Consider the following 17,313-nt stretch of genomic DNA (forward strand, 5'->3'; position numbering starts at 1 on the left):
AATTTTTTGATAAAATTTAACTTTTAAGTCAACTTTAAAAATCGTTAACGGACCTGTTAACTTTCGTTAAATTGTGCTTTCGTTAAATTAAGTCCGTTAATTTAATATTTTTACAAGTTTACCATGGTAATATAAAAGTATATATGTTTTATTTTGCCGTTTATGGGGTTTAATCGTTTCAATTTTAAACGATGTATTGACGATGTATTGACTGACGTATAAACGATGTATTGACGATGTATTGACTGACGTATAAACGATGTATTGACGACGATGACGATGTATTGAAATTTTAAACGATGCAGTTTTGAAAACGTCATTTAAACTTACGTTCGTGTAGTTAAAATATCAACTAAGATAAAAACTGCTGTTTTTTTAAAAATACGGTTGTTTCTTTGTTTGTTTTATTTATATTTTAACGTTAACGTTTATCGATAACTACCGTTACATTTTGTTTAATTTAACTTATTAACGTTAACGAAGTTAATGTACTATGTAACGAATTACCACTTAACGAAGTTACTTTCTCGGTTAACTGTGCCCACCTTTGAATATAACTTATATTGATCTTTTTTTTGTATATATTTTGATCCTCGATGTGGAAAAGTCAAATGCGCGACCTAAACATAGAGTAACATCAGTTACTCCGATACAGTTTCGTCTTGCCTGTGGCAGTTTGGGATATTATAGATTATAATTGCCCAGTAGTTATGCTGCTGATTAAGTGCTGGCTCATCAGGAGTTCATCCCGTTCATAGTGCCTTACTCAAGGACGCTACAGCATGAGATCAGTGGGGATTGAACCCACGACCTCATGGTGGTGTAGAAAGTGTTCTTACCACTACACCACGCTGCCGATATCAATTTTTATAAAGACAAAACAAATTGATATTTGTAATTTTATTTTAAAAATTGCTTTAAACTCAATTTTCTGGTTAGATTTTTAATTATATGAATTAAACGTTTTACAAGGTGCACTATCAATGTAACTGACTATACATAACTTTAAATACAAAAAGATAAATAGTTGAAGATATTTACAAGAAACCTTTACATTTGGTTAAAAAAAAACATTAAAAATACGGAAAAAATCGTAAAACTGAATTAAATAATAAAAACACTAATGATAAATAGTGTTAAAAACTACGCAAACTATATTAAACAAAACAGCCCCCTTTTTGATATTGTTTTTATGATAAAAACACATTTAACGATTAAATAAAATAAAAATTGTTAAAATAAAGAGTTTTTTTTGGGTTTGATTTTTTTCTAAATTTACACACATGGCAATCAAAATAAATGTTTAAAAAAATCGTTAAAACGAAGTGTTCCCTTCATCGTCGAAACGTACGCCACTATGCGGCGCCTTTTTCTCGGGTTCGCTTTTGTGAACCTGCGCTGCTATCCTTTTTTCGATTAAGCCATCCATAGCATCGTTGTTAAACACAGATTGCTTGTAGGCCTTACTGTGGCCCGCTTCCCCACCAGGAAACTTTGCATCTTGGGACGAGTTGTCTTTAAACATATTCATATCCATGGCCACACTCTTCTTTGCCTTTCTGTCAGCGTCAGTCGCTCCATATCTATAAGCAATAGTTTAAATTTTAAAGAAAATGTTGGTTTTTGTTTTGGTGTTCTTAATTAGTTTGTTTGTTATGAAATAAGTTAAGAAGATGTTGCTTAAATGCAGTGGTGTGACGTAGTAGTTAAGGGCATTATTACATATTTGGTTACTGTTTTTATTGATTAAGCAAAAACAGTAAAGGTTCTTACTTCTCCTTAACCCCAAAAACGTAGCAGAAAAATGATCGGGCATTTTACCTATATTCTAAACGGAAAAAGCAACCCTAACTGCTTTTGTTAATAGAATAACTTCGCTTAAGGTATTAAGGCATGACTTTGAAAACTTTGAATGATTAAAAAATAATTCTTACTTGCTAATGTTAGCGCTTAGAAGTCGATTTGTTCGCCCGAATGTTGGTGGTTTTTGGATGGTCTCGTACGGGTTTTCATCATCACTTGAAGAGCTAGATGACAAATTCGAGTCTCCTATGTCATCGTAAGTTGGATTAAATTGACCTCCTGACCCAATTCTTAAGTTAAATTTTTAAAAGTTATTTTATTATACAAACTTGAATAATGTCTGTTAAGTCCATTTATATGAAAACTGATTTATATTTTCTCATTAATTTTAAATACAATTTCACACTCGGTTGGACACCATTAGCCGCTATTGTGCACTTCTTTTTGGATCGCCTTATCGCCTGGTCATTTCAAGTTTTTCCCTTTTTTCCAGCGTTCTTAGTCACGTGATTTGTGTTTCGCCTTTTTTGTCTTTATTTGTATCGTAACTTGGAATAATTTTGGAATTCTACTTTTAGTACGTCATATATTTAGAATACGATTCGCCCTGTTCTAACAATTCATAAATGGTCTTTAGTTAGTTTTTTGTTAAAAGTAATATTGATTTGTAAGTGTTAAGCCAGTATTGTTTTTTGTTAATTGTTTTTCTTGTGTACTGAATATTGAATACATTGTAGAGTATTTCAATTGTTGTATCAGTCGAGTTAGACAGTTGCAATTCTGGGCCCATTATCGGTATTAATTTTATGTTAACTGAGATCAATCTGTGATCAAGGGGCGTATTTTATTCTCCGATCAACCTATTGTTGGTCACGTGGGGTATAGTTAGACAAACCCTACAATGTCTGTTTTTTTAGGTACGTTTATATATACATATATATAAATATTCGAATCAATTAGAATTTTCTACTTAGAAATTTACGACCTGATTTTTTACAGTCATTAATAATACAAAGGCAAAAACATAACAAGACTTTTAGACTTTTTACATTTTAAAAACATTGGGCAAATATTTTCGTTGTATTTTGCTATAGGTTGCGGTATTTAAATAACTTCTAATAATATTAAGTAATAGATAAATATTCGCAAAAGAATTTTTCAAAACAAACCTTGCTACACAATAAATTTTTGATTTTTAATGTGTAACTCTTATTATTTAAGAAAATATTTTTACTTACTCTTCTCCATAAGTAACGTTGCTTGTTGTTGGCATTGGTTTACTTAACATACCATCATCATCCATAAAAGTGTTGCCGTTAGATGCCGCCTTTTTCATCTTTTTTCTTTGGTTTGCCTTTTCAGCTTTTAGAATCTGTCAAACACACAATAGAATAGCATACAGTTATCTTGTAAAAAACATATATTACAAAACATGGTTAGTATAAATTTTTCAACGTACAGCGTTCCTGGAAACGTTTGTGAAACCTTCCCTTGAATCATTCCATTTAAGAGAGGTAACAGATAGCAAATGTAAAGCCGTAGACCATCTACAATAAATAGCACTTTGTAAATAAATAGAAAAATAACAAGGTTCGTGTTTCTTTAAATCTTTAAGCATTAAAAATAATATACATTTAATCAATGCAGTTTTTTTACATTGCAAAAGACTAAGTGTATATAAATAGATATTTCCCCTTCAATAAATAACTTTTTTTTAATATTCAAGACTAAAAGTTATTTTAATCTATTTAAATTTGTAAAAAACTAAAAATTATTTTGTTTACCTGTGTGCCAACATGCATACGAACTGAATCAACAAAATGACCAAAAAGAAAATCAAAAAGGCGAATGAAACAGGGTTAACCTAAAACAAAAATTATAAATTAAATTATATAGTATTAAGTTACATACTTTAATACAAAAATGATTTCTACTTAACCGGTTGAGTAAATAACTTTGTTTATACGATCATTTGGAACCACAAACTATTTTTTCTGCTATTTGTTTATGTTTATCATACCACGTCCTTGGTTTGATTACATACAAAATAACTAACACAACTTAGAAAAGACTTACAGTAACAAGAGTTCCTTCAATGTAAAACACAATAGCGATGTCAGTAATAGCGAGTTGAAGAGCAAAGTTTAGGACCAACCATAAAGCATTGGCAAGAAAGTAAGCACCATTCATTTTGTTGCGAAGATCAATAAGATCCTCTGTACAAAGATAAAAAATGTATAATAACTGGATATACAAAACATGCTATAACAATGTTTGCGTTAACATATAGGCCTTAGGGTTATTTTAAATATTATAACTTTGCCAGCGTATTCTTAATGACTTATTGTTAAAATAGTTTCAATCAAGAGATTTTTATAATTTCTGTAGAAAAGCACTGTTTTTGCTATGTAAAGGTGTGGAAACTTAAATGCCCTAACATTACATACCACTTATTCTGGCCTTTTCTTGCTTATTTTCGTTTAAAGGATACAAATATTTGTCGATTAAGTACTTCCAGAAGTCCCTCTCTTCGTTGTCAAGATATCTAAAAGCAATAGCGACAAAGTGTTTATGAAATCTTTGTACTTCATAATGTAGAAAATCTTCAGATTTTGGTTATAGGGTAAAGTTGAAACAAATGATAAAGAGTTTTATGTGACTAGACTCAAGTTTCAATAAACTAACTCAATAGCTCCGTCTTCAAGCGGTCCTTCAATCAACCAATACAACATCTCTTCGTCCTCATCTTGAATTCTTTCCATTCCAACGTCATCGTCTTCCTCATCTTCGCTAAAGAAATCCTCCTAAAAAAGTTAAAACATTTAATTAAAAAAAAAAAATTTACAATGGTATTTTATTGAATCGCAAAACACTTAAATTTAATTTAAATACCGGTGTTTGGTGATCTAGCGTAAGTTCGTTACTAAGCATAGCGGCATCGTGCGACATTTCTCCACCATCACCATGAACGCTAGGATGCTGTCCAGTCTGGCTCATCCTTTTCGATATCCTCCTTTGTTGTCTAAAACATAAAATTCTTTAATGTTAGATTTTTTTTAAAAACACCTAAAATATTTCATCGTCCAACTTAATATTTTGGTAACTTTTAAAACACCTTTTTATCGTCCAACTTAATATTTTGGTAACCCTTTGCAGACTTAAAATATTGTATTGTTATTCTAGAATTAACTTATCAATTTTCATGTAAATAAAATTTTTTTTTCGATTTTTTAGATCCAGTTATAAATATAAAAATAATATTTATACAATTTTCATTTTAAAATAATGCTTTAAGCAAAAATTGTGTTGTTAAAATTGTAAATTATTTTGTATATTTACGTTGACATTCTTCGCAGCTGAGTAGTGCTAAAACATTTTTCTCCCGTACGTGTGCTCAGTCGACGAAGTTGAGACAAAGACATCCTCTTGCTTAACCTTTTTTCAATCTTTTCGGCATCCACGCCTTTACAAATAGTTGTAAATATTATTTTAGTACACAAATAGAAGTACATAATTTTTAGACTGAAAATAAGGTAGTTACGACGTGTACATATGAATATTTATAGTCTATTTGCGCACATTTAAAATATTAAGCTATAAGACTTGGTGTTTCAATAAATATATAAAATAAAACAACTAAAACAACCCATTTTTTATAAACTTACCTGTTACTTGTTGTGCCTTGGCCTGACTGTAATGGTTGTAAACCGACTGTCCTCTTGCCATGTTTGGCTTGTGTTTAATAGTTTGTCGCCTTGGCTGTGTTGTTTTTGGCTCAGCTGTAGGTATTGGAATATATACAGGCGCAGGTGTAATGCAAAGAGCACATTGACAAAGGTTACCCAAGCCACAGCTATAATAACCATCCGATTTCGGAGCATCGTAGACCGAGCCGGGAGCCAGTTGAAGAGACTTTCCCTTGTTTGCAACTTGCTAAAATGTAATATGTTGTTCGTTAGTTAAATATTGTAGTACCTTGCTTAATAAGTAATGTTATATAGATATGACAGTAAACATTAGTTAATTCTTTGCAAGATTTACCTCTAAAACTTGTTCCTTATTCTCTTCAGCAGCAACTGATTGTGGTGTTTTTACTTCGCGAGTTCCCCAAGAAACGTTGTTCATGTTCGTTAAACTATTGTTTAATTTGTATCATTTTAAATTGACTTAGATTTAAATTTAGTTTAAGTTCAATTTGACAGCTTAAAATAGAGTAGTTTCTTTCAACATGGCTCAAGTTTGTCTTGTTAATTTTGTGACCAAGTTACTAATAACTAACCTTAAAACTAGGTATGTTTTTTCTTGACTACTAAATGTTTGCATGATTAGCTTTTATTAAAAAAAAACAATAATTAATACCTGTACACCATCAGCAAGATAAAAGCAGAAGGAACGCATAGATAATATAGAACTCCGTGAATCAAACACATCATCTCTTGTGGGTGAACTATCCCAGTAAAAGCATACAAGCCGACCAACATTATCATAAACAATGAGTTTGGATCCAGAATAACTAAATGCAAAAACAGTTTTACAATAATTTAAACCTTAAGTGAGACATAGCAAGTAACATTAATTAAACACAATTAAAAATTTATTTAACGCAGGTCTAAAATTGCAAAATGAACAGATCTCTAAATAAAGCTAAGTCAAGCGGCTTCACCACTACGGAGCGCTATGGGTTAACCTAAAAAGAAAACGTACCTGTATTTGCCATAGCTGCCACAACACCAACTATTACCCCCATCATAACAAGTGAATACAATATCGTTAGAATACCAGCAACTGAGACCTATAGACAAACATTATTTTTATAAATTTAAACTGTAAAATATTTCTAAAAGTTTTCAAATTTGTTTGCTTAACAAATCAAAAATTTTGTTTGTGTTTAAACATTCAAGCGACTTTTAGAAAAATTATTTGATTTTGTGACATAATCAATTTTTAATCCAATAGCATATTATTTCGTGTTCATAAATTATTTTGGTATAATAACGGGTTTATTTTTCAAATGTAAATATTAACATGATGACCTTATAATGGAATGATCATTTTGTTTACCATGTTTGTTAGCATAGGCCGAAAATTGCGACCAAAACGCAACTTTTTTTCTATAAACTTTATGACCCACGGAAGCCCAACTTATTTAAAAGTAAATATCAATTTATTATTGGTATGTGGAAACGCCCTATCAAACAACAATGAACAGTGTCCATTTTTCGACCACGTTGTTCTAGAATGACCCAAATTTTAAATAACAAAATGAGTTTTAATTTCTATTTTCTCAGATTTTAGGTTTACATAAAGGTTTCGCTATCTTAGTATGTCTATATATCAACACAACTTGATATTTACTTCACAAACGAAATTTTCGTAATATTTGCTCTAATGGCTAAACTTTGATTAAATGCGTGACGTCATCAATTTTAGAATGCACGCTAATAAAAGTTTGGTTGTCAATTAACTTAAGATTTTTACTTATTTTTGTTAAAATTTAAATTAATTAAAAAATTTGGGTTATAGCTTTCTCTTTTAATTTTTCATTGTCTTTTAGTTTTTCATTGTATCATAAATTTAAGCTAAGTATAAAATTTATAGTTATGGCTAATCAACAAGTCTAAAACAAAACAAATGTGTTTATAAATTATTAACTTTAGATACTAATTAAATGTTTTTGAGTATATTTGGTCTATTTAAATACCTGAAAATCGGCCGAAGTTGTGTAGCAAAGTATAATAAATATTATAACAGGCAGCAGAGAAACAAACAAGGCTAGCCCAGCCTCCCAACTAAATATATATTGGAATGCACCTTGAACAATCATCACAACCGTAGCGGGACCGAGAATTGAAGAGGCCATTAGACCAATCTAAATAAATAGAAATGTTGGTTTTAAATCAAAAGTCCCTTCGTTTGAAATTTAAATCAAGTCGACGACCTTACAAACTTTATAAAAGCAAACTTCGTTACTTAATTTATTTAAAGCAAATATGATATATTTATTTTAATATACTTTATTATATTTGAATTTGTATTTACTTGATAACTAATATACCCCCATGATATGTACATATTGTTTTTCACGGTTAATTTGGCGTCCAATAGTATGTCGAAAATATTGGCCATGGTTGAAGGGCCCCATCTGTAAAATAAATTAAATTAAATCATTTGAAAAGTAATTAATTTTTCTATTTTAAATTAAATTTGAATAAAATTTAGTGATTTGCCTTAAAAATTAGTGTAACAATATTTACATATTGCGATATATTTAAAACAATTTTAAACAAGTATAAAAGAAAACGGAAACAAATATCTATACATAACTTAACCATAACCATTTTTAAAGTTTTCGTAAATAAACTATCAAACCGCTTTTATTTAAATTCAATAATTCTTTTAAATTATTTAATTGTAATATTTATTAATTTGTTTTTTCATTTTTTTAGTTTGACATATTACCTTCTTCTCTGGTTATAAAATTCTTTGAAGTCCTCTGGAGCGAACGTAAATGAATCGGAAGCAGCGCTGTATTCAATTCGCCACCCTTGCTTTAATAACAAAGTGCATAACCATCTATCTTCGCCTGTGATAAAAATCATGTTAATAACTTAATTAAATTTCGTAAAAATTGTGCTATAGAAAAGGGTAAATATAATATATAGAAAAAAACTTATTAAAAAGAAAAAATTACAAAGGTTTTTTAATAAAACATTTTTTTTTGAAACTAATTTTAAATAAAAGAATTAAATTTTGTTTTAATAAATGCTGTTTAATATTTGTCTGTCACAAATATGTACTCTACTTAAATGTAAAAAATTGAACTTAGTAATAAACATTTTGATAATATACATGCGAAAATATATGAACTTTGAAGTTAATTTAGTCTTTGTTTTTTTTTTATATCAAGTTTTAATAAGCGGTTTTAAAATTTACAGGTACAAACATTCTTAATTATATTTGCACTACCCTTTCGTAGCGTGAGTCAGTATAAATTTTACGACAGTTTATGTAATAAAAGCAACTAAATCTTCCCAAAATAAACTAAGTTTGATTACATAACGTCAAGTAAAACAAATACAGACTAGATTCGATGATGCTGACAAAAAATTGAAAACGCAATATTTGTAATAACAAATGTTCGTACAACTTGTGCAACTTTACCTACGCCTAATTTACATAGAAAAATGTTTTTTTTTTATTTAAAGAACTTTGCTAGCCAAACCTAGATTTAAGTTGTCTTTGCTATTTTAAAGAATTCTGTCAGAAAGGCTAAGCTTTTTCGTTAATTTGTTGACTGTTTTTAAATTAAGCAAAACTATCAAAAACGTCTTATATGAAAAAAAGGACAAAGAACAATGGAAATCCAATTTCGAACCTTACATACAGTGTTAGCTCTAGTTAACAAATAATACGTACCCTGATCCCACTGTACATAATGAAGTGCCTTTGTAGCAGGTTTGGTGTACTGGTTCATAACATTAACATCCACCAAGGCCATTCCCCGAAACATACTGAAGCATCCGGGACTGCACAATACACAACCAAGAACGTGTTCAGCTGTTTTTTGAAGCCAATGTCCAACAGCGTATTCGAACTTTTGAAACCATACCACTGGACCAGAGCCTGAATAAAACCAAGTTTAATACAATAAGTTGATCTAGATTAAAGTGTTTAGAATTTATACGATGCAGGCACTACTTCAGGTAGATTTTATTTAGATTTTAACTTTGTTATTATCCGCATTATACTTTATATATTTTGGGTAGTTTTATTTGCAAAAGACTGTAAAAAATTTAATAAAAAAGGCTGTTGGTGTCTTTCGTTTAAATAATTATTAACCAGACTATAAATTCTATTGTAAGCATATTTTTATTAGGAGAATGTTTTAACAAAGGTCGCTTTAGTGAATGCATAACAAAATAAAACCTGTTGGATGAATTCTTCCGCATGCAGCTCCTACGTCAGGATTTCTTTTCATGCGATCAAGAAGAAGTAAAACAGCAGCAGGTTGAAAGTCGACGTCACCATCCAAAGCAAGAAGAAACAGATTTTCCAACTTAATTGATTTTTTAGCGGCTTGTAAGTAACCAAGTATGTAGTACATGTACATGCACTGGGACCAACGTTTTCTGTGTCTGTGAAGGAATAAAAGTTTTAGCATGAGGTTTTTTTGTAAGCGCTTCAACAGTTCCAAAAATTATCAAACTAAGAAAAAAAAGAAAAAATATACATACGTTATATAACATACAGCATTACAAAATTTTACAAAATATGTAGAATGAAATGCATTTTGTGCATTGGTTAACATTTCACCTGATCTTGTCCTTATCTTTTAAATGCACGATCAAAAGATTACCATGCGGCAAAACAAATTCCAGTCTACCTCCATAAGGAGTTGGATATATTACTGGAGGCGACATGTCATAGCCTTTACCTAATTCCACTTTACTAAAATAATAAACAGTTTGGTAAAATAACCTAGTAACGATTAAAGTTTTATAAAAACAAATCGAACAATTAGCCAAGTAAATTATATTTGGTCTCCAAATTTTTTCTGGTCAATTTAAGCCTGAACAAAAGTAAAATAGGAATATATGGTTACATAAAATAGTTCTTTAAAATGTTTTTGGTTGAACAAACTTAACAATACCGAGATGAATTTAAAAGTTTATATGATTCAGTAGTTAATATTTAACTTTGGACTAAGTATTGTTAAATGTAGATGCGTGTTTGTTGTCTATGTACGACATGTTGATTAATTGTTAAGCAAGCAACGTAACAGTCATCGGCTTTATTGAAGTAAATAAGGCCGTACAGCTTTATTAAACAATCACACATTTACATTTTAGTAAACAAGGTTCTGTATTAAAATTTTTTTATCACAACCAATTTGTATACCTCATAAACTTAATTTTTTTTGTATATATCAGAGTAACAATTGTTACTCCGACCCAGTCTCGAATTGCCTGTGGTAGTTTGGGATATTATAAAATATAGTTGCCCGACAATTATGCTGCTAATTAAGTGCTGGCTCAGAACGAGTTCATACCGTTTATAGAGCCTTACTCAAGGGTGCTACAGCATGAGAGCAGTGGGGATTAAACCCACGACCCTATGAGGTGTAGCAAGTGTTCTTAATACTACACCATGCTACCGGTTGTCCACATAACGACTAGAATTAACAACTTTGTCGACTTACTTTGCGGCCAACGGGATAAGTTCGCATAATTTGTGAACAAATCGATTGGTCTTAACTTCTTTCGTTGGAGTATGCTCCATTGCATCGTCAAACATCAAATGAATCTCAAAATTGTAATAATCTGGATCTTTTTGTGCGTTGGCACGCCTTTGTCCCTGATCTTTATCTAACCTACGAATGCATGCAACAAGCTAACGGTTAAAACTATTTTTATATTGCATGTCATTTCGGTTTAAAGTGTTTTATGTGAGGTTATACTTGTTGTTTAAATAATCGTAAATTAATTGGCAGTTTAATAACTCCACAATACCGCAACATATATTACTTTATACCTGTCTCTCTCGTGTTAACTAAGCTAACAAAAACGATTTTATGACTAAAGTGTAAGCTTGCTTGTTTAAGACTAAAAAGTTACCTCATCATGGATGTCAGCAACATTGTCATCTCTTGTTCGGTTTCATGCCACATAGTAGCACAAAGATATAGGTTTGGAATCAACTTCTTGCTGTTTGAGATTGTTAACCTTCTCGACTTTCGTCGTGATGTCCTTCTTGAATGACTTGAGTTGCTAAAAGAACAAATATTAATAGGTGCTAAGATTATTATGTTAGGTGCTAAGATTAATATGTTTTAAATATTAAACTCTACTAAGCCAAAATAGTTTTTACAAGAGGTATTAATTTCTTTTAAGGTACCTTCACTTTGTAAACATTTTGCCCATTTGGTCAGCACAAATTTTTATGCAAACTTTGTTAATTTAAAGCTTTAAAAACTTTATCACATGAGTACAACATTTATGTTAAGTCTTACTTTCTTTCTTTTTCACTCTGTTTTCGCTCTTCTTCGACCATTTTCTTTTGCTTACTCTTCGTGTATACTTGTTCAAATTGTCGTCTGTTGAGCATCAGTATTTGATCAACGAAAGGTCCACAGTAGTTGGCTTTACAGAACAAGACTTCAGTTCTATAAGTATAATATAAAATTTTTAAAAACTAATAACAACAAAATTCACTTTATTAAAATTTTACAAATTCAAAATTGAAGTTATTCAATGTGAAAGTACAACTTCAAAACTAAAACAACTTAACTATAGTTAAAGTTTAACATGATTAAAATATATTTTAAGAGTTAAAGTTAAAGTTTGCAACATCGAAATACCTTTCTAGTCGGTTTTGTTTCGGGGTCCACAAGAACAAAGTAATAACAACAGTCGATAGCCATCCGACTACTAGACCAATAATAACGATGATTGCCATTGTAGCACTTGCACCAAGATTACCATTTGTTGGATCTATCAGTATGTTCCAATTTATAAAGTATCTATCAGCTTTGCTATACCCAGTCATACCTAAACAAAATTAAATTTGTTTTGTTTTAAATATTATTTTAAAGTTATATATAAAATAAAACTAGTTGATAGGATTTTGGTTAAACTATAAAATACTCGTAATTTTACGTACCCATAAACACTATTAAAGAATCTCCGTTGGCAGCTAGAGCCCCACTAACTCCAGCGATCACCGGTGTTACCAGTACAACTGGAAACGTGTAAGACCATCTCTGGATAAGAGTAAGACAGGCTACTCGACCGAAAAAGTAAGTTGCAAAAGCACACATTGCCTGTGTAACCAATACCAAGCCAAGTTTGGTGATAATAGGGGTGCTGTAACAAGATTGTTATATCTATATTAAAATTGTATAGTTTAAAAATCGACCAACCTAAGCTAAGAGTAATTTAAAATTTAATTTAAAAAAAAGGCAGACTTCAAACGAAAAGGCTTCATTCAACCTATCTAACGGTCTAAACATTGGTAAAAAAATCAAATATAACAATAATTACAGCAATGTTTTTAAAGTAAAATACTTACACTACTTTTTGAGTTGTTCTTGATTGTGTAGACAGTAAATTAACAATTTCTGAATACGAATAGGTGGAGGGAAATCTGTTATCAACAACATAAGTACCCTGCTCCAATACAACAAACACCAAGAACGCCATTCCGGTTAAAATCAAGCACTTGATCAAAGAAAATAAGAAGGAGGCGTGAAAGCGACTAAGGTCCAACTTTTTTCGCAATTTTAAAGCCTCAATTTTAAAAGATTTTGTGAAGTTAAAGCTACCGGTGACAAAGTTTTCCCAGTATCGAAACGAAGTCAGGAAAAATCCTAAAAATTTAAGGAAGCAGTTTGAATAAGTTTTTCACAGTATTTTGTAATTACATTATTTTGTATTTAATTTTTTAGGTTTTAAGAGTTATAATAAAAACTAAATTTTGGTTTAAAAATATGCCAAACAATTTTTTGTATATCTTAAAATAATTACTATAAATGTTTTTTACCGAAAAATGCCCAAATGTATGTGTAATTTCTTCCAAATGTACTCCAAAATATTCCTCCTTCATCAAAAAAATTTGCAAAGCAGAAAATTAACAAAGCGGATTGAAAAATCTAAAAAAAGTTATTGGCAATTAAAAATATGTATGCAATAATATTATAGCTTAGTCATTACCTGAACAGTTATCTATTAAAAAAACAAATATTGTATATTTATTATGTTCTTATAACAAAATGTCAAAAAAATATATTATATATGTAAATTAATTTATAATTTTTTTTTAATATGTCACTTACAAAAGCTATAATTGCAAATATGAGATCCCTTATTCTTGTTAAATGTTTAGTCCGTTGGGCCTTCTTGTTATGAGTAATAGAAGTAACTTTGGCATGAATGTGGACAATGATAGCAAGATATCCAATGACTGGGATCATAAGAAGTGCTATGGTAGCATCCATATAAGGAAGAACTTTAAATATCAGAATTCCTTCGCCTATGCTATGTATTACCTCCCATAGACCACCCTAAAATATAGTTTTGGATAACATTTGTTTTACTTTAAATATATTGATCAAATCAACGTCATACCATACTTGTATACTTAAACATTTGTAGTTTTGTTATTAACCAACTTCTTACCCAAATCACAGTTTTCATCTCCAATGGACTCTCATGCTTCATAACAATGCGATACAAGCTGTAACACATGGTCATAATTTCAGGAAACAGCGCCATAAACAGCAATATCATAAACGCCCATGCTCTAACAACATCATATTGCAAAGCATCAACTCCAATATCTTGTTTCATGGTAACTTTATCGCCCACAAAAGGCTTAGCAGCGTTGGTCAGTACCATCAGGCAAGCCTAGAAGGTAGATGTTATATTTAAAAAAAATGTGTTAAATTAAATGATGGCAAAACGCTCAAACCTGTGTGAAACGCATGCCTTTTAATAAAGCAATACCAAAACAAGATAATCAAAACAAGAAGAATGCAAATTAGACAATAGGTTATTTGTCTCTAAGGTTTAAAAATAAAAACACTGCATCTTATAGACCTTAAATTTGAACTGCTATTAATAATCATTAATTTGTGACCTTTATTTAGCACATAAAAAGCTGTGAAAGTCAAGCCTTAGGCTTGTTTAACGATAAATAATTTGTATAGCGTAGGCAAGTGGGTGTGTTAATTACATGAAGATATTAAACCATAAGCTTTGTAATTAAATATTTAAGGATTACAAAGTTACCCCTTTTAGCCTATTCGACCACGCATTTACAAATTTAGAATTTTAACGTTTAAACTTTAGCACACCTAGTCTTAAACTTAAAACGTTTATGTCTATGTACAATATCAGACGTCGTATAAATTTAAATTATTAAACTGTTTGTGTATAAACATAATTATAATACATTAAGTATAAAAAGGTCTTATTTTTAATCACAACTTGAAATAAGAGAATGTAATTCTATTTTTAATTTACGCCATTTTACTTGTTTTATCAGAAGGGAGAATTAATATGCTACCTTTCTAAGTCTAAATTACGCAATTACTTAAACAATATAAACAGTATGTAAAGTACCTCTTCAAAGTATTAAAAATACCCTGGTTTTCAAGTATTCACAATACGTACGAAGTAAATAAAACTACATGTATATGTATATTTAGTGTTTTAATGAGCTCAAAAATAAATAAAGATAGGTAACCTAAAACAAAAACGTCTTAAATAAAAATGTTTTTAAGTGGGAAAATTCTCTTGTTTATAGTGTTTTACCTTTTGACTAAAGAGAGTACTTCATTGTTAAGTGGGTTATTTTAAAACTCCATTTTTTAAAGTCAGTGGTAACCCCCTAATAAATTCACACCTAATATAAATTTTTCCTTTCTATTTCTTTATATACCTTAAGGGGATAGGTTTTCATATTTTTTTATTGGAAAGAGTGTAATATTGTGACGTGTTTAAGCTATCCGTAAATGCCAGGCCCAAGAACGAATAGTGTGGCTTTAGTGCGGCTCGAACCCGAAACCCATTAGCTCGGAGTTTGACGCAAAAACCGGTTAATCACACTACTGGGCTCCTAATTAAACCCTTACAACATTTTTTACCTTGCTTGTGACTCCCCCAAGAAACACAACTGATCCGAAGATGAAAAAGGAGATCAACTTGAAGGTTTTGGTGAAAAACTTAAGAGTGGTAGAGCTTGTTCTGGAGTCATCTTCCGGAGGTTCGCACACAAAGTGATCGTAAGGAGGAATCTCTTCCTCGTCAATGCTGAAAAAAAAAAAATTAATTAGAAAAATAATTTATTTTAATAATTGAAATTTTTAAACTAAAATACCGCCGTTGCTTTATTTTAATTGCATTTAAAATCCCAAAAAAAATTAAACTAAACATGACAAAATAAAATGCCTAAAAATATTAATAAAAAAAGTTTTGGTAAAGTAAAAAATGATTTTTTATTGAAAATAAAAGAGTAATAAAAAAATTCAAAAAAATCTAATATCCAAATTGTCAAGGCTAAAATATGCTTTTTTTACATCACCTTTTACTAGTTTTAGGAATTGTTACATTGATATTTATATAAAAAGAAAATTTTTAGACCAATTTAAAATATATTTTTTAATTTGTCTAAAAATAAAATATATTTTGTGCTTCAAAGTTAAATATTAAATTCAGTCGTAAAAAACCTCTTTTGCAGTTTGAACAACCTCGCATAAATAAAAGCATGTATGGGTAAACTGACAAAGTAAACTTTATTATATATGGCACAATACATATTTAACTTTCTATGCAAACAAATAAGTAAAAGTAATAAAAAATGCTAACGCTAAAAAGGTAATAAAAGTGCCTGTACGCTTTTAAAAATATTGTCAGCAAAATTTTTAAAGAAACTTTCGAAACCGCTATATTTAACAAAAAAAGTAATTTTACAAAAAAATACGATAATAATAAAAATTAGATTTAAAATAATTTTGGGTTTTAATTAAATGTGTTGAAATTTTATTGTTTGCGATTAATTTATTGTAAGCAAAAATTTAGAATAATTTATAAGTAAAATAAAATTAATTTTATTTATTAATTAAATTTTATGAAAATTTTTTTGTTTTTAATTAAAACCAATTAAAAAATTTTAAAATAAAATCTCTATATGTTAACTAACATGTAGCGCAAACAATAGCCAAATTACATAACTTGTCATGTTTGCTAATATTACTAATGTTTGCCTAATGTCGTTATGTCATTTATTCAACTTAATGACAGTACATGACGTCATCAAAACTTCGCGTTTTCTTGGTAACGCTTGGCAAATAATTAGCGACATTGTGCTAAAAGCAATTTCATGAAAAAATATTTGTAACATGAATTTTTTTATTACTTTAAAAATAAATGTATTTAAAAAATGTTTCTCGTTGACTATTCGATCCGAAAATTTTCCGAATACGCCATTTTACCAAACAAGTGATATTTTATACTACTCAAAATTTTATTATATTCTTTAATTAAAAAAAAATCGTCCTAAATTTTAGTAAGATTTTTTTTCCGAAATTTGGTTTTTGGAAAAATAGTTTTTGATTATATGAGAAAATGCCGTTGTGTTTGATGCCCAAATTTATTTTTAATGATAATTTTTAATATAAGTTTCAGAAAAATAATTGTCATCCATTTTTGTCAAACTACCAGCAATTATTTAAGTTAAAAAAAATTTCTTGGTTTTTTTTTGTAAATATATTTTTAAATTTTTAAATAAGCTTAGCCGTTAGTTAATTACAAAAAAAACATTTAAATTAAATATTAAATTAACTTTTTTTTAACATTCAGTTACAATTAATTTAAATAAAACAAAGTTACTCACTTATCTTCCTCTAAAAACAAATCGTCGTTTAATAACTGCTTCGTATCCATTTTTCCTTTGTTCCTGCGCTCTGTATTAAAAACATAAACTTACACTTTTTGTTTTGAAGTTTTCCGTAGC

At 29.5% G+C, this 17,313-nt stretch overlaps 1 protein-coding gene across 1 annotated transcript; it reads right to left on the minus strand.

Annotated features, from left to right (window-relative positions):
• Nucleotides 1–1,152: 1,152 nt before the first annotated feature.
• Nucleotides 1,153–17,313, minus strand: LOC145743901 (chitin synthase-like). Its single transcript, XM_082561964.1, has 31 exons — nucleotides 17,194–17,313; nucleotides 15,446–15,611; nucleotides 13,977–14,204; nucleotides 13,634–13,861; nucleotides 13,342–13,450; nucleotides 12,871–13,168; nucleotides 12,463–12,665; nucleotides 12,161–12,350; nucleotides 11,813–11,965; nucleotides 11,418–11,570; nucleotides 11,003–11,173; nucleotides 10,117–10,251; nucleotides 9,730–9,938; nucleotides 9,220–9,426; nucleotides 8,263–8,386; nucleotides 7,843–7,945; nucleotides 7,505–7,672; nucleotides 6,508–6,595; nucleotides 6,163–6,316; nucleotides 5,845–5,938; nucleotides 5,469–5,736; nucleotides 5,143–5,266; nucleotides 4,696–4,825; nucleotides 4,489–4,607; nucleotides 4,251–4,348; nucleotides 3,880–4,019; nucleotides 3,588–3,667; nucleotides 3,263–3,350; nucleotides 3,042–3,175; nucleotides 1,935–2,093; nucleotides 1,153–1,583 (listed from the first exon to the last, which is right to left on the minus strand). Exons 1-31 carry the CDS (start codon nucleotides 17,241–17,243, stop codon nucleotides 1,316–1,318), a joined length of 4,839 nt encoding a protein of 1,612 aa, XP_082418090.1. The 5' UTR covers nucleotides 17,244–17,313; the 3' UTR covers nucleotides 1,153–1,315.

Source organism: Corella eumyota, chromosome 2 (genome assembly GCF_963082875.1).
Source record: "Corella eumyota chromosome 2, kaCorEumy4.1, whole genome shotgun sequence".
NCBI classification, from domain to species: Eukaryota; Metazoa; Chordata; class Ascidiacea; order Phlebobranchia; family Corellidae; genus Corella; species Corella eumyota.

Coding starts and splice junctions, on each gene's coding strand:
- LOC145743901 (XM_082561964.1), bottom strand. CDS start 17,243: ATGGATACGAAGCAGTTATTAAACGACGATTTGTTTTTAGAGGAAGAT. Junction 15,612..17,193: donor TTGTTTTTAGAGGAAGATAA/GTGAGTAACTTT, acceptor TTTTTTTTTCAG/CATTGACGAGGAAGAGATTC. Junction 13,169..13,341: donor ATACATTTGGGCATTTTTCG/GTAAAAAACATT, acceptor TTAAATTTTTAG/GATTTTTCCTGACTTCGTTT.